The following is an 18,569-nucleotide window of genomic DNA, read 5'->3' as shown; positions in this document are numbered from 1 at the left end:
AATGTGGGTCATATAAATAGAAACGGCAGTACTATTAAATTAGTCCTTAAATCTTAAAACTTTATAATAATTATAATGATAGTAAAACAATCAATCATTATAAAACGATCTTCAGCAAAAAAAAAAAAATCACTATAAAAACGATCAATCATCATAAAATGATCTATCCATACAATTTCAGCTACTAACGAATCAGCAAAAAGGGATAAAAGAAACTCTTCTAGCAATTTGAGCGACTAAAGAATCCGAAGAAAAGAAGGATAAAAGAAACTCTTCTATCAATTTCCGCTACTAAAGAATCAGAAGGAAAAAAAAGGATAAAAGAAACTCATCAAGCAATTTCAGCAACAAAAGAATCAGAAGAAAAAGGATAAAAGAAACTCTTCTTGTAATTTCATTTTCAGCGACCAAAGAATCAGCAAAAAAAAGGATAAAAGAAACTCTTCTAGCACTTCAATTATAAACTTTTCAGTCCAAACAGCTTCCCTGTTCGCCGAAAGTTTTTTATTTTCTTCCATTTTCTCGAACGAAAACAGCAAAAAAGGAACACATACAGGGGGAGTAGTGTACGCTTCGAACGCGAAACCCGCGAGAATCACCGCGAGGTTGATATCAAACGGATGCCGGTCATCGTCTTCGGGAACAGGAACTCGCTGAAGCTGCGAACCGGTTTTGGAGGAGCAGCAGCGGATTGAGAGAACTCGCCTCCTCCGCGCGAGAGAGAAAGCGCGCAATTTTCCCGGAAAACGGGGCGGGAAAGTGCCAGAAAATCTTGGTGGAAGCGGAATCAGCGAGGGCGAAAGAAGAGAGAGAACGTAACGGAATTGAAGAGAAGCCATTGAAGGTTACATTACACGAACGAGACGAAAGATATAGAAAAATAGGAAGAAGGAGAAGAAGTAAAGGAAAGGTAGTGGCAAGTTGTGTAATTTTGAAGAAGAGAAGGGGTAAATGAATGTGAGGATAAATAGTGGGTTTTTCATGTACGGCCACGAGGAGAGAAGTGTGTTATTGTTCAGTTCGGGCAACGCTGTCGCTGGTTGGTTCTGGAAAACATGTCAATAGTCAACGTTTCTGTCAATGGACGGTGACACGTTTGAATCAAGATGGGTAATAAAGAAAAGAATTTTAAAAAATAGCATAGAAAAATATGTTACTTAGAAATTAGAATATTAAAAGTAAGTACATTTTTATTAATCTATTTATTTAGATTAATGAAAACAAATGAATGGATTATATTTTACAATAATAAAAATAATAATTTTTAATTTAAAATTTTTAACTAAATTATTTATTATGTTTTTAAAAAGTGTATTATAATTGATTAAAAAAATATACTATAAAAAATATGTTTGGAATAAATATTTGTTCAGAGTTCAAAATGGTTTTTGAAAAAACAATTGATTGCTCATATGAAAATTTCAACTCTTATAATTAAAGTAGGACTAAGGTTATGGTGGATAATCTCTTAAATGATTTACGGTAGACAAATTTTATTGATGGTTGGATTCATTTGATCCATTCAGTTGCAATCTTCACTATCCTCAATGGATTGTTTTTCTCCCTAACTCTTTCTCTTTCCACCCTCCACCAAGTAACATTGTCCATTTACTCTCCTCTCTTATAATAATCTCTTCCATGAGATATGAGAGAGAGAGAGCCAGGGGGAGGGGGAGTGGACCACCGTAACCAGAGTGAAAGCCGACAGAGAGAAGATGTGCGAATGAGAGTGGATCCCAGACAACGTTACGATGATACTAGGCGTGGACAGCTACACAAACACCAAAATGCAAACTGGAGGGACAGGAACGACATCACCACCTTCTACTTCACAAGGTTCCCCGAACAAACAACAGAGAAGGAGCTATGGATTCATTTCAAACAATGGGGGGAGGTAAGGGAGGTCTTCATCTCCAAAAACAAGAATAAAGCTGGTAGGCGCTACGGCTTTGTTAGATTCAAGGGAGTGCAAGATGAACGCCGATTAGAGAGAAACCTTGACAACATCATTCTTGGTGGCCTCAAAATGTATGTCAACGCCCCAAAATATGGGAGAGGAAAGGAGAGGCACATTGGGCACAACATTATACAAAGGACCCTAGCGGGTGAGGATATTAATGGAAGCAACGCACCTGGACAAGTGTCACAGCAGTACAGGGCAAACCCCATGACATATGCAAAAGCGGTGACATCCACCATTAAGGCAGCAAGTCAATGGAGGAATATGCAGAACACAAATCTCAGAGCTGACAGATCATACTCATTAGTCTAACTTGAGATACCGGAGGGGGTGAGGCACTGGTACACAGACGCATGGGTGGGACGCTTAAAGGAACCACGGTTCTTTAAAAGAATTGAGGAAGAGCTGCCTTGGGAGATTGGATCGAATGTGGTGCCAAAATACATAGGGGATGATATGATATTACTACTGGGTCTCTCGGACGCTAAAGCGGAAGAGCTCATTCTTGAAGAAAACAAACATGGTACGTCCCTGTTTTACTCGGTAGAGAGGTGGAGCCCGACATTGAGGCCGCGAAACAGACTGATATGGGTGCAATGTTGGGGCATCCCTTTAGAGGCTTGGGATATCAGGCATATTCGAAAAATTGTGGCGGCAGTAGGGGACCTGATTGAAGTGGACGACGACGTCGAAGAGCTTCGAAGACTTGACAGAGCCAGAGTCCTCATCAGGACTCCATGGATACCTCTAATCCACCACACCGTCACAATGCATGTCCAACAAGAAACGCACAACGTAACTATAGTTGAAGAAAGCCAGAACGATGCTGGACAGCGCTTCCACCAAAGGAGGAATGTCATCGGGTCGTCTAAGGAGATTGACTCGGATGATAGTGATGTTGCCGAAATGTCGCACGCAACTAGCGACACCCACCCCCCGCCTACCCGCTTCGCTGTCCGCCACACCGGTGACGGTGAGGACGACCAGCACGAACCCAGCTCCAAGCTCAGTCCCGCAAAAGACTACCACTCCGCCGACATCGACACCCAGCACGGGGAGACTACGCTAAACGGCCCCAAACCCCGTCGCACCGGCGACGTCGCCACCCAGCCCGCCGCGACTTTGTCCAATGGTTCTCGACACCACCTAAACCCATCGGGTATTACCCGCGGTCAAGGGGCACATTTCCCCATAGAGGAAGCATGCACGAGGCTAGAAGACAGAAAAGGAAATATGCACAGCGCAGGGGTGGAGTCTACAACACTGTTGGAAGCCCATTTTGGTGATCATCGCCTGCATGCAGCACCAAATTGGAAAGAACAGGGGTGCAGAGGTATGTCACCCACAACAGCAGGGCGGCTGGACAGAGAAGAGGGAGAGATCTCTGAGGATGCTGCAAACGGTCAAATGGAAGTAGATTTAAATAATGCTAATGGGTCTTTTGTGCCAATCACAGTTGCACGTGATATTTCTGCTGGTATATGTGGGCTTAGTAATTTAGAGGCACATGATATTGTTGTTGGTACAACCGGGCCTAGCATTGCTGAAGGTATTTCTACCCACACCCCCCCAACCTCACCAAAAATATTTTGCGAAAGCCCATTTACTCACACTGCTGCCAGCGGAAGTGTATGGAGGGTGTATTCGAGAAAAAGAGGGTGTAGAAAGCAGGTAGCCCAGGAAGAAGGTAAGGAAGACAATATGGGTGCGGCCAATATGCTAGCTAATCATCAGAACTCAATAGGGGAAGTGATAACAGATCCTACGTGCTCCAAAAATGACACCACCACAGTGCATGTTGAGGAGGCAACATCTCAATGGGAAATGGCAAAGGCTCTAGGGGTCACAGCAGTAGCAGATCCGGATAAAATCATCAAGAAAATAGAGGAAATGGAGGACAGAGACCGCAAGGAGGCAGAAGCAATGGGAACTTTAAATATTCATCCATGAATATAGTCTCCTATAATGTAAGAGGTTTGGGAAGGGGGGTGAAATGGGCTGCAGTTAGGAGGTTGGTCAAGAAAAATCAAGTGGATCTACTATGCTTACAGGAAACAAAGAAGGAACAGATTGATAAGACAATGTGCCAAGCTTTGTGAGGTGATATAGAAGTCAGTTGGGAATCACAGCCTGCAATAAACACTGCCGGAGGACTGCTATGCATGTGGAACGAACAACTTTTCAAGGTGGAACAGAGGATAAATGAAAGAGGTTTCATCTTGTTAGAAGGAGTATGGATTCAGGAAAATCAGAGGGTTCTAATTGTTAATATATACGCTCCATGTGACATTCAGAGTAAGCGTGTGCTTTGGGAGTCAATCAGGCAGTTGAAGAGTCTAGGCCCTGCTGGCTTATGGTGTTTTCTTGGTGATTTTAACAACATAAGACATCCATCTGAAAGAGTGGGTGTCTCCCACAGGGGAGGGGAGGACAGCTCCATCAATGAATTCAATGATTGGATAGTTGATCTAGAAGTAGTAGAGATTCCAAGCGTGGGGAGAAAATTCACATGGTTCAAACCAAACGGGACTGCCAAGAGTAAATTAGACAGGTTCCTTGTTTCCCATGAATGGCTCGATAGATGGTCCGGTTGTACCCAATTCATCTTAGATAGAAATTTCTCTGACCATTGTCCTATCTTACTTAGGTCCAAGAATATTGATTGGGGGCCAAAACCTTTTAGGGTCCTCGATTGCTGGATGAAAGATAAGTCTTTTGAGAAGGTAGTCACTGATTGTTGGACGAATACGTAACCAAGAGGATGGGGTGGCTATGCCCTTAAAGAAAAAATAAAAAAAACTCAAGGAGAGGCTGAAACGTTGGAACCAAGAGCAATTCGGTGATACATATAAGAAGCTACAAAGGATCGAGGCTGAGTTAAACAGGATGGAAGATGCAAGTACCACTAGACAGCTATCCTCCCAAGAGCTGTTGACCCGCAGAAAGCTACAGGAAGCATTATGGGCAGCAACCCAATCTCACGAGTCACTATTGAGACAAAAGGCGAGAGTGAGATGGATTAGAGAAGGGGACTGCAATTCGCGCTATTTCCATCTACTGATGAAGTCTAATCGCACGAGCAATGCAGTCAACGGAGTACTCATTGAGGGCTCGTGGGTAGATGATCCGACAAGAGTGAAAGAAGAAGTTCGCAGCTTTTTCATGCATAGGTTCATTGAACCTGAGCAGATCAAACCAAACCTTAATGGCGTCAGATTTCAGACTATCGAACAACAGTACAATCAGATGTTGGTCAGTGTTTTTGAGGAGGACGAGATAAGGGCAGCTGTATGGGAATGCGGAAGCGAGAAAAGTCCAGGACCGGATGGATTAAATTTCAAATTTATCAAACAGTTTTGGAAACTCCTTAAGCCCGATATCAGCCGCTTCCTTGACGAGTTCCATGCAAATGGGATATTCCCTAAGGGCAGCAACGCATCCTTCATTGCTCTAATCCCTAAGGTGAAAGATCCACAAAGTCTTAATGAATACAGACCCATTTCACTAATTGGCTGTATTTATAAGATCTTGGCTAAGGTCCTAGCAAACAGGCTGAAGAAGGTGATGTCAGAAATCATAGATGTTAGACAGTCCACTTTCATTGGAGGAAGACAATTGTTGCACAGTGTACTAATAGCTAATGAATCAGTGGAGGAAGCCAAGAGGTGTCATAAGCCTTGTCTGGTGTTCAAAGCTGATTTTGAAAGAGCATATGATTCGGTGTCCTGGGATTTCCTATCATATATGATGCGAAGATTGGGCTTTTGTGCCAAGTGGATCGAATGGATTGAGGGCTGCCTTCGGACAGCCTCGGTGTCTATATTGGTCAATGGCAGTCCAACTAATGAATTCACCCCTCAGAGGGGCCTTAGACAAGGGGACCCCTTAGCCCCGTTACTTTTCAATATAGTCGCGGAAGGCCTTACGGGTTTGATGAGGGAAGAAGTGGACAAGAGATTGTTTTCGAGCTTTATGGTGGAAAAAAGAATGAGCCAATCAACATCTTGCAATACGCTGATGACACCATACTCTTTGGTGAAGCCACAATGCTGAATGTGAAGACAATTAAGGCCTTGTTGAGAAGTTTCAAGCTTGTTTCAGGTCTAAAGATTAATTTTGCCAAAAGCTGTTTTGGAGCTATTGGGAAATCGGAGCTTTGGCAGCAGGAGGCGGCTGCTTACCTTAATTGCAAATTGTTATTCATGCCTTTCATGTATTTGGGTATCCCCATTGGGGCAAACCCGAGGCGTAGTGAGGTCTGGGATCCCATAGTTAGGAAATGTGAGAGAAAATTAGCTAGATGGAAGCAAAAACACATATCCTTTGGGGGGAGAGTGACACTCATTAATGCAGTCCTGACTTCTATTCCTATATATTTTCTCTCTTTTTTCAGGTTACCCTCCAAAGTGGCTGAGAAATTAGTCACCATTCAACGGAGGTTCCTATGGGGCGGCAGACTAGAGCAACGAAAGATAGCTTGGGTTAAATGGAAAACGGTGTGCTTACCTAAGGACAAAGGAAGGCTTGGCATTAAAGATATCAAGACCTTCAATACAACTTTGTTAGGAAAATGGAGGTGGGATCTGTTCCAGCAGCCTGATGAACCATGGGCCAAGTTATTAGAATCCAAATATGGTGGCTGGAGATCTTTGGAAGAAGGGAAAACAGGTGGACATGACTCTTTATGGTGGAAGGACATAATCAAAATTCACAACCTGTAAGAAAATAGTGCACTCAAGAGGGAAACTGAATGGAGGCTGGGATGTGGTGACAAGTGCCGGTTCTGGGAGGATCGTTGGGTTGACAATGACCTACCATTAATGTTAAAGTACCCAAGGTTATACCAGATCTCATCTCAGCAGAAGTAGACTATTATGCAGATGGGAAGCAATTCAGGTGCAGTTTGGGATTGGCAGCTTAATTGGAGGAGACCTTTGTTTGATAGTGAGATCGCAATGGCGGATGACTTTATTGGGAAGATAGCTCAGAAGGAAATCCTTCCACACAAAACTGATTCCTGGTGGTGGAAACCTGACCCAGGAGGAAAATTCTCATCAAAAAGCGCCTACAGAATGTTATGGGGAGAATTAACGGGGACAAATCAGGAGGCTGCTTTTAAGGATCTATGGAAGCTAAAAATTCCACCAAAAGCAGCTGTGTTCGCATGGCGGCTAATCAAGGATTGTTTACCAACGAAGCTAAATCTCAGCAAGAGACAAGTGGTGCTGAGCGACACCATGTGCCCTTTCTGTTGCAATCATGAGGAGGATGCTGCCCACTTGTTCTTTAACTGCAGTAAGACCCTACCTCTATGGTGGGAGTCATTATCTTGGATTGGAGTAGTGACTGCACTTCCACAAAATCCAAGGGCTCACTTTTTGCAGCATGGGCATCAGCTTGTTGGTAACACAAAGTCTACAAGGTGGAAGTGCTGGTGGGTTGCAGTAACATGGACAATTTGGCAACAAAGGAATAAAACAGTCTTCCAAAACCAATGTTTCAATAGTAGCAAAGTCATGGATGATGCCTTACTACTACTTTGGTCCTGGCTCAAGTCCAACGACAAAGACTTTACAGTACATTTTAACCAATGGGCTACTAATCTAACATTAGGTTTCTGTACCTAGCCTAGGAGTAAGGGGGATGGATTTTTGTAGTAGGGTGTTACATAGCTGGGTGCTGTGGTGTTGGCTTGGGTCCTATCAGTAAACATAGGAACCAGCTGGCCCCAAATATATTGTAATTTTAGTACCACTGGTACTCCATATTAATATATCATATATATTTTTGCTGAGCAAAAAAAAATTTACTCTCCTCTCTTCCTCTTCGTGATTCTCATCATCAATAGCCTTGGTTTTGCAACCACCACCACCTTAACCTATGGAATCATTTATGGCAAATGCATCTTCCACCATTGACTTCCTTGCCAAGATCAAAACCTTAAAGGACCCCACCGAGATCAAAACCTTTGGAGTGTAGAATGAGAATAATGTGTGTCTTCAACTTTGACGACAGTCGTATCCCTGCCAGTGGCTTTTGGATATTGTCGGAGTTGCACACTTACGCAACGATGATGATAGTGATGTCGCAAGCAATTTAAATTCTCACTCAAACATGGCATAATTTTAAACTTTTTCCATTGTTGTCTGTGTTAAACAAGTGGCCTCAATAACTTAAGAGGGGGGTGAATTAAATTTCAAAATTTTCCCCTAACAAATTTTAATTATCCCTTTAAATGATATATGCAGACTTAATATGCAAAAGAAGAAGCAACGAAAAATTTAATCGATGCTCTTTAAATGCGCAAGACAAAATTAATTTGCAATAATGTAAATGAGATAAGGGAAGAGAGAATTTGCAAACTCAGTTTATACTGGTTCAACCACTTCATATGTCTGCATCCAGTCCTTAAGCAATCCACTTGAGATTTTCACTAACTTTGTAAAAATCTTTCTTACAAATTTTGAACACCAGAGGGATCCCTTTCCCTTATGTTCAGGAAACTCACAATTCAAGAGACAAACAGCCTCTTGATCTCAATAAGTCTTTAAAGAAAGTACAAATGTTTTTCTCTCTTTTAGAGAAGAAGATACAAGATGAAATTCTTAGAAGAATCCTTAATTAATTTACAAGTGTTTGACCAATGATTTGTTTTTTAGAGGATAAGACAATAAGGTTCTGAAAAACTCTGAAGATTTTCGAACACAAGTCACATATATATAGGCCTTTAGTGGCTTTTCAAAAACTCGTGAAGGGATGTGACTTTTCAGAATTATTTTTGAAATTTACTCACTGGTAATCGATTACAGATCACTGGTAATCGATTACACAGTTATTTAATGAGGAGCCATGACTTTTTAGTTTGAATTTCAAAAATTTCATTACTCGTAATCGATTTCACCAAGGTAGTAATTGATTACAACTTTAAAATTTAAATTCAAACTTGTAAAATCAATTTTGGCTTTTGGTAATCAATTACAGCCTCTGGTAATCGATTACCAGAGAAATATATTATTTTTCAAAAAGTGTAAAACACTTAAAACCTTTTATAAAAGATTTTGAGAATTAAGCTATTTTTTAAGGCCAAACCTTTTCAACCATTAAGAGATTCTTTTAACAAATAATGGACTAACATGAATCTTTTCTCTTGATCTCTTGATCTTGACTTGAACTTGTAGTAAACTTTGAATTGCTTCACTCTTTGGTATCATCAAAACTTTTATACATCATATGCAATTACATTCTCCCCATTTTTGATGATAACAACTATCTGAAAGCATGGTTAAAAAAATATTCTATTTATGAGACGAGCACTCCCTCTTACCCCCCCTTAAGTTTGCAATTTATTGCCTAATATGTTTGTCAGAAAAGATATACTACCCGTTATTGCTTACATCTCTCCCCCTTTGGCAACATCAAAAATTCGATAATACCAAACTAAAGCATGCACAAAACGACTAAGCCATAATATCCAAAGCAATCACAAAATAACCAAGTGCTAAACATCCAAAGCAAACACAAAATAACCAAGTGCTAAAATATCCAAAGCAAACACAAAGTAACCAACTGCTAAATATCCAAAGCAATCACAAAATAGAAATAGTGAAATGTCCAAAAAATTAATGACTTATAATACTAGATAAAAGTAGGATGAAAAAGAATCTGCTACGGATCCGCAAGAGGATCAAAGCAGCGACGAATGAAACTCATGTCGTCTTCAAGGCGTGTGATACATGAGTCCATAGCATCGAAACGATCACCGACGAAATCACGAAGATCCCTAAGTTCAGTGAGAACATCATTTAGTAAGGAAGATGAGGAATCTTGTTGTGGTGGTGGGGAAGGTGTGCATTCATTAGGAATCAGAGGTGGAAGGTCTTGTTTACGCACCCATTGGACATCCAAATCCTTTCGCTATCCAAAGGAGGCAACATCACCAGCACCAATAGCAAAAGAGCATTTGACTTTAACAAATGGTTCATCCTCTAAATGAACATTAAAATGCTAAAGAAAAAGAGTGACAAGACAAGGATAAGGAAGAGGTGCATTGGCCCGTAATGCCTTATGCATACGATACCTGACAAGATAGGCCCAGTCAATTTGGCGATAGATTTGAAGAGCCTAGAGCATAATTAAATCTTCCTCAAAGGCGTGAGCAAGATTTGTGGAATGAGAAAGCAAAACACAACACAAAATATAATGCATGATACGACATTCAAAGGTGAATGATCCAGCGAGCAATCTATCGGTCATATCAGCATGTTCATTATAGATCATTTTACGGGCATCATGAGTTGAATAGATACGCTTCCAATCATCAACCAAAGTTCCCTCAAAAGGAACACCCTGACTACTCAGTTTTGTCAATGAATAAAATAGAGATTGATCAACTACAATTGGTATTTTATGCACCTCAGAGAAAATGACACTACCCTAATTTGTAGATTATTATAAAAGACTCGAACTAATTCAAGATATTTAAGAGACATAAAAGCAAGTAACTCAAAATTTTGAAAAACCTGATAACAATCAAAGTTTTCCCCTTCAAAGAATTCTATGTCCAGATAGTTAGGATCAAGAATAACAGGATTTGAGAATATGGAATAGTACCTTTGACGTTGTTCATTAGAAGAAAGTAGAGTTAAGGATCGTGGAGAAGAAAGAGAAGGATTAGGTGGTGCTGGTGGGTCACTGGATGTGTCATGGCGGCGTTGTCCTGCAATGGTGGTTGTGGAAGCTGAGCCCTTTCTCTTCTTTGATGGTTTTGCCATTTGAGATTGTTTCTACAGATTTTGTTCGGTGGGGTTTTTAGAGAATTGAAAAAGATGAAATTTGCACTTTTTTTGAAGTGATTTGGACAAGAAATGAAAAAGATATGGAGATTTAAAGATGTGGGTATGGAGGATGTTATCAAGGAGAAGGATGAAGAAGGGTTCTACGCAAGGAGAGAGAAAAGTGAAACTTTTATAGACAGAGACGAGTTGTAATCGATTAGAGCTCATGGTAATCAATTACATGCTTATCCTGTAACTGTTAGAAACCCTCAGGTAATCGATTATAGCCTATTGTAATCGATTACAGGGGCTTTGTTCTATGGTAATTGATTACCAATCGATTGCAGAGAGTGGTAATCGATTACCAGACCCTAAAACATGGATTTTCAAGTGAAATAATCATTAAAATTAATTATTTTTCACCCACAAAAATACACATTCAATATAAATAATCAAAATATACAATCATTATAAAAAATCAAAAAAATCATAAAAAATAATCAACAATCATCATAACTATCAAACAGAATCATCAAAGACAATCAAACTCAATAAAAAACAATGATAAAAAATAATCAAAACATAATCGTAAACAATCATTAAAAATAATCAAAAGTTAACAATCATCATAACTATCAAACACAATCATAAAAAACAATCAAAAGACAATTATAAACAATCAAAAATAGACAAACAAAATGGCTATGTATCTAAGTTATTTATGTCTAAGAGTCTTAATTCTCTTCTAATAGCAAAGAAAGTTTCTTTGGGAAGAGGTTTTGTAAAGATATCAGCTAACTAATTCTTTGTGTCAATAAATTCTAGTACACAATCCCCTTTTTGAATATGATCTCTCAAGAAATGATGTTTAATTTCAATATATTTGGTTCTCAAGTGCATAATAGGATTTTTAGATAGATTTATTGCACTCGTGTTATCACATCGAATGGGAATATGATCAAGTATTAATCCACAGTCAGAAAGTCATTGTTTCATCTAAAGTATTTATGCACAACAACTTCCAGCAGAAATATATTCTGCCTCAGCAGTGGATAACACAACACTATTCTATTTTTTACTATTCCATGATACTAGAGTAAAGCCAATAAAATGACAAGTTTCACTAGTGCTCTTTCTATCAGTTTTGCACTCGGAAAAATCAGAATCAGAGTATCCTATTAGATTATAAGAGGAATTCTTAGATACCATAATCCTAGATTTATAGTGCCTAATAAGTATCTCATGATTCTTTTAACTGCACTAAGGTGAGATTCTTTGGGATTTGCTTGAAATCTTGCACACATACAAACACTAAACATTATATTAGGTTTACTTGCAGATAAATAAAGAAGAGGTCTGATCATACCTCTATATTTCTTTATGTCTATTAACTGAACGGTTTCATCTTTATCCAGATAGCAAGCAGTACTCATAGGAGTGGCCATGTGTTTAACATTTTCCATCCTAAACATGTTAATTAGGTCTTTGCATTATATTTGACTGACTGATAAATATTCCATTCTTTGTTTGCTTTATTTGTAGTCCAAGGAAAAAATGTAACTCACCCATCATTGACATTTCAAATTCATTTTTCATATCTTGAGAGAATTCTTTGCAAAAAGAATCATTAGTTGAATCAAAAATGATATCATCAACATATATTTGTACTAAGAGAATATCATTCAATTTTATTTTAATAAAAAGGGTGATATCAACCTTTCCTCTTGAAAAGTCATTTTCTAAAAAAAATTTGCTCAGACGTTCATATCAAGCCCTAGGGGCTTGTTTTAAACCATATTGAGCCTTTTAAATTTAAAGACATGATTGGGCTTTTTGGAGTTTTCAAAGCCATGAGGTTGATCCATATATATTTCTTCTTGGATGAAACCATTTAAAAAGGCACTTTTAACATCCATTTGATAGAGTTTAAAGTCCATAATGGATGCAAAAGCTAATAACATTCTAATGGCTTCTAATTTGGCTACTGGAGCATAGGTTTCCTCATAATCTATTCCTTCTTCTTGATTATATCCTTTGGCCACTAGTCTAGCCTTATTTCTAATTACTATTCCATGTTCATCCAATTTGTTTTTGAATACCCATTTAGTTCCTATAACTGGATGATTATTGGGTTTGTCAACTAATTCCCAAACTTTATTTCTTTCAAATTGATTTAACTCTTCTTGCATAGCAATAATCCAGTGTTCATCAATTATGACTTCTTTTAAATGTATAGGTTCAATTAAAGAAACAAAAGTCATATTATTGCAAGCATATTTTAGAGAGTGTCTAGTTGTTACCCCTTTAGATATGTCACCGATGATGTTATCAAGATGATGGCATCTTGAAGTTCTTCACTCTCTTGGGAGATCTGTACTTGTTTTTGTTTCGTCAATTTGAAAGTCTTCATCATTTCCTTTTCCTTTGCCTTTGTGACCATCACCATGAATATGCATACCTTCTAAAGAATATGGAATATCATCAAAAGTTTCCTTTCTTGGCCTTATAGGATTAGTTTCATCAAAGGCAACATGGATAGATTCTTCAATGATCATAATTATTTTGTTGTAAATTCTAAATGTTTTACTATTCAAGGAATATACCTTCATCAGATTTTGCATCAAACTTACCTAAGTTGTCTTTGTCATTATTTAGCATAAAACACTTACATCTAAACACGTGAAGATGAGAAATGTACGGTTTTCTTTTGTTATACAATTCATATGGAGTTTTCTTCAAGATTGGTCTAATTAAAGCTCTATTCATTATATAGCGTGCAGTATTTATGGCTTCAACCCATAAATATTTAAGAAGGATTGTATCATTTAGCAAAGTGTTGTCACTTACTCCATTTTGTTGAAGGATTCTAGGTGCAGAAAAATTGTGTTCAATGCCATTTTCATCACAAAATGATTCAAAATCCTTATTTTCAAATTCTCCTCCGCGATCACTCCTAATAGATGCTATTTTGAGATTTTTCTTATTTTGAATATTTTAGCAAGTTTCTTGAAAGCATGAATGCATCTCTTTTAGGAGTGAGAAATAATGTCCATGTGAATCTTGAGTAATCATCAACTATAACAAGAGCATAGTAGTTTCCTCCAAAACTCATAGTTCTAGAGGGGCCAAAAAGATTCATATGTCAAAGTTGTAAGGGTTGAGTTGTAGAAACAATATTCTTTGATTTGAAGGAAACTTTTACTTGTTTTCCTTTTTGACAAGCATCAAATAGTCTATCTTTTTCAAATTTAAGTTTTGGTAAACCAATTACTAAATCCTTAGAAATTAGTTTATTTAAATGTTCCATATTTATATGGGCAATTCTTCTATGCCATAACCAAGAATTATCATCTTTACTAAGAAAACATTGATCATGATTTGATGTTTTATCTAAATTTATCATGTATACATTATTTGTTCTATAGTCTATATGTTTTATATTTCCATCATGTTTATTTTTAATAACACAATTATGAGAGTCAAATGATACTAGATAACCTTTATCACATAATTGACTAACACTTAGTAGACTATGCTTAAGACCATCAACAAGTATAACATTTTCAATGGAGGTAGATGGATTCGTATCTATTTTTTCAATTCCAAGAATTTTACCTTTATTATTGTCGCCATAAGTCACATGTCCACTATTCTTGGAAGAAATATGAGTAAACTTTGATGCATCTCTCGTCATGTGTTTAGAGCATTCGCTATCAATGTACCAACTTTTCTCCAAAGAATCTTATATAATCATGTTTATGACTTAGGTACTCAAACTTTCTTGGGTCCTTGAATGTTAGTTTTGATAAAAGATCCTTTTGGAAACCATATCATTTTAATATTATTAGTATTTTTCCTAAAATAGCATGTAGATGCACTATGTCCTTTCTTTCCACAGTAAAAACATGTTAAGAAAGGAGAACTATTCTTTTGAGTAGATGCAAAGAAATTTTTATATAATTTTTCTTGTTTGTCAAGTCTATATCCTGATCCAACCTTATTAAACACACATCTTTGCTTTCCTAGTATAATATCTAAATTATTTTTGCCAATAGTAAATTTGGCAAGAGAATTTTTCAAATCCTTGATTTCTTCTATAAACTTGCTACAACATTTACATGAGTTAGATGCTTCCTTACTATCTTGTATTACTTTTATGGTAGAATATTGATTTGTGTCAATTGGTTTTAAGATTTTCTAATTCTTCATTTCATTTCAAAACTTCTTTTTCTAAGTTTGAAATAGTTATCTTAGAAAATGAAACTAGTTTTGCAAGTTTGACTGATTCTTTTATGTAAATCAATGAAGCATCTTGAAGTTTATCAAAGGAAATAGATAAGTTATTGTTAGAAGATGTTACCTCTTCTTCGCTTTCATAATTTCTGGCCATGAGACTTAGATTCACGACTTCATTTTTTGAGTCTCCAAATGAATCCATATCGTTATCTTCCCAAGTGATGTAAGCTTTCTTTGCTTTCTTATCATTGAAGGTTTTCCTCTCAGATTTTTCCTTTCTTTTCTTGTCATTTTCTTCATGTTGATTTAGTCTCATGAGTTCTATTTCGTGTTCCTGAAGCTTTCCAAAAAGAGTTGCAAGAGACATGTTAGCAAAATCTCTTGATTCTGTAATTGCAGTTACCTTTGGTTGACATTCCTTACTTAAACATCTCAAAACTTTGTTAATAAGATCTTCATTAGGAAATACCTTTCCTAATGATGCAAGATGATTTACTATATGTGTGAATCTCTTTTGCATATACTGTATGGTTTTATTTTGATTCATTCTAAACAATTCATATTCATGGGTTAGGATATTTATTCTAGATCTCTTTACATCAATTGTTCCTTCATGGGTTACTTGTAATCTGTCCCACATTTCTTTTGCATTCTTGGAGTTTGATACTCTAAAATATTCATCCATGCCTAATGCAGATTTAATTATATTATTGGCCTTTAAATTATATTGTACCATTTTCCTTTCTTCTTCATCCCATTGTTCCTTGGATTTTTCTATAGTTGCATTTCCTGCTACCATGGCAGGGATGTAAGGACCAATTTCAATGGCTTTCCAGATGTTTAAATCTATAGCCTCTATGAAGATTTGCATACGCGTTTTTCAGTAATGATAACCCACACCATTGAGTATAGGAGACCTATTAATAGAGTTCCCTTCGGGAAATAGAAAGTTTGAAGAGGTCATAACTATTCTTAAAGTTTCTAAACTTTATATAAGAATTAAGCTCTGATATCACTTGTTAAACAAGTGGCCTCAATAACTTAAGAAGGGGGTGAATTAAGTTTCAAAATTTCCCCCTAACAAATTTTAATTCTCCCTTTAAATGATATATGCAAACTTAATGTGCAGAAGAAGAAGCAATGAACAATTTAATAGATGCTCTTTAAATGCAGAAGACAAAATTAAATTGCAACAATGTAAATGAGATAAGGGAAGAGAGAATTTGCAAACTCAGTTTATACTGGTTCGATCACTTTATATGTCTGCGTCCACTCCTCAAGCAATCCACTTGAGATTTTCACTAACTTTATAAAAATCTTTTTTACAACTTTTGAACACCTGAGGGATCCCTTTCCCTTGTGTTCAGGAAACTCACAATTCAAGAGACAAAACAGTCTCGTGATCTCGTGATCTCAATTAAAGAAAGTACAAATGTTTTTCTCTCTTTTAGAGAAGAAGATACAAGATGAAATTCTTAGAAGAATCTTTAATTGATTTACAAGTGTTTGACCAATGATTTGTTTTTGAGAGGATAAGACAATAAGGTTCTGAAAAACTCTGAAGATTTTCTGAAGATTTGTTTGACCAATTGATTACAACTTTAAAATTTAAATTCAAACTTTCTGAAACAGCTTGTAAAATCAATTTTGGCTTCTGCTAATCGATTACCAGAGAAATATATTATTTTTCAAAAAGTGTAAAACACGTAAAACTTTTTATAAAAGATTTTGAGAATTAAGCTATTTTTTAATGTTGGATCGAGTGGCCTCAGAATAATTAAGAAGGGGGGGTTGAATTAATTATTCCTAAACCTTTACTAATTAAAAATTACTCTTTTAAGGTTTTTACTAAATTGTTAAGAGAAAGAGGAGTAGAAGAGAAACTTAACAAAAAGTAAAAGCGTAAATTAAAAGCACAGCGGAAAATAAAAGAGTAGGGAAGAAGGAAACAAACACTCAAGGATTTTTATACTGGTTCAGCACAAACCTGTGCCTACCTCTAGTCCCCAAGCAACCTGCGGTCCTTGAGATTTCTTTCAACCTTGTAAAAAACCTTTTAAAAGCAAAGATCCACAAGGGATGTACCCTTCCTTGTTCTCTTTGAACCTAGTGGATGTACCCTCCACTAGAACTGATCCACAAGAGATGTACCCTCTCTTGTTCTCAGTCAAACCCAAGTAGATGTACCCTCTACTTGTGCCACAAAGGATGTACCCTCCAATGTGTTAAGACAAAGATCTCAGGCTTTTACACCTTTGATACTTTGTGAATGGGGATACAAAAGAATTCTCAGGCGGTTAAACCTTTGAACGCTTTTGTATTAGGGAATGGGAAGAATCAAAAGAATTCTCAGACTGTGTCGTTTTGAATTCTTTGACAAGGGAGAAGGGAGACACAAAAGAATTCAGACGGTTAGTCCTTCCTTCTTTTGGAAAAGAGAGAAGAGAGACACAAAAAGAATTCAGGCGGTTAGTCCTTGGCGAATTCTTTTTGGCAAAGGGAGAAGAGAATGAAAAGGATGAATAACACAAGTTTTCAAGGTTTGGAAAAACCAGAAAACTTCAGAAAACTTTTGGTACAAAGAAGAAGAAGAAGTTCAAAGAGATTCAGGGCTTGTAAAGGAATGTAAGAGATTGTTAGAAAGACTTGGAATAAATTAATTACAAAATGCTAAACAAAGCCTTGCTTTTATAGACTCTTCATGTCTGGTCAAGAAAGCCATTCATAAGAGTTATATCTTTTAGAAAAACTTAAAACCCATTTGAAAGAGTCAAAACCTTTTTGAAGAGTTACATCTTTAGATTTTTCAGAAACAAACACTGGTAATCGATTACCAAATATGTGTAATCGATTACACAAAGCTTTTGAATGAAACAATGTGACTCTTCACATTTAAATTTGAATTTCAACGTTCAAGGGCATTGGTAATCGATTACAGTCTTTTGAAAATATTTGGAACGTTGTAAATTCAGTTTGAAAACATTTTCAAACTCATTTTGCTACTGGTAATCGATTACAACAATATGGTAATCGATTACCAGAGAGTAAAAACTTTTTGGTAAAGGTTTTGTCAAAAACTCATGTGTTATTCAAAGTTTTGAAAAACTTTTTAATACTTATCTTGATTGAGTCTTTTCTTTATTCTTGAATCTTGAGTCTTGAATCTTGATCTTGATTCTTGAGATCTTGAATCTTGATTCTTGTTTGTAGGCTTTCTTCTTGAGTCTTGAATTCTTCTTGATTATTGAACTCTTTGACTTGTTCTAGATTTTCTTGAGATGGATGTTCTTTGATTCTCTTGAGCTTTTTGTCATCATCTTTTGTTGTCATCATTGTTATCATCAAAACACCTTTGAATCAATGTTGATTCATTATGAAGCTTTGCTTCCACATTTAAGGCCAAACCTTTTCAACCATTAAGAGATTCTTTTAATAAATAATGGACTAACATGAATCTTTTCTCTTGATCTCTTGATCTTGACTTGAACTTGTTGTAAACTTTGAATTGCTTCAATCTTTGGCATCATTAAAACCTTTATATAACATATGCAATTATAGGCTACTCATGAGATTGCTCTCCTCCACCCAATCGTGTTCCT

General features: G+C 36.9%; 2 protein-coding genes across 3 annotated transcripts in view; one reads left to right on the top strand and one right to left on the bottom strand.

Moving 5' to 3' along the window:
* Positions 1-1,155, bottom strand: part of LOC100789825 (uncharacterized) — a 34,094-nt gene extending 32,939 nt beyond the window's left edge. Inside the window, exon 1 of one of the 2 annotated variants that reach the window (XM_006589000.4) lies at positions 555-1,155. In XM_006589000.4, the coding sequence (XP_006589063.1) occupies positions 555-839 (285 nt within the window). In that variant the 5' untranslated portion in view covers positions 840-1,155. The remainder of the gene's footprint in view (positions 1-554) is intronic. The other variant, XM_006589001.4, reaches the window with a different exon arrangement.
* Positions 1,156-6,840: 5,685 nt separating this feature from the next.
* LOC102666308 (uncharacterized) lies at positions 6,841-7,587 on the top strand. Its single transcript, XM_006590070.1, has one exon. The coding sequence runs from the start codon at positions 6,841-6,843 to the stop codon at positions 7,585-7,587; it is 747 nt and encodes a 248-aa protein (XP_006590133.1).
* Positions 7,588-18,569: the final 10,982 nt, after the last annotated feature.

This window comes from Glycine max, chromosome 10 (genome assembly GCF_000004515.6).
Source record: "Glycine max cultivar Williams 82 chromosome 10, Glycine_max_v4.0, whole genome shotgun sequence".
In the NCBI taxonomy this organism is placed as follows: Eukaryota; Viridiplantae; Streptophyta; class Magnoliopsida; order Fabales; family Fabaceae; genus Glycine; species Glycine max.
Note: the sequence above shows the minus strand (reverse complement) of the source record. Positions and strands in the feature narration are given on the sequence as shown.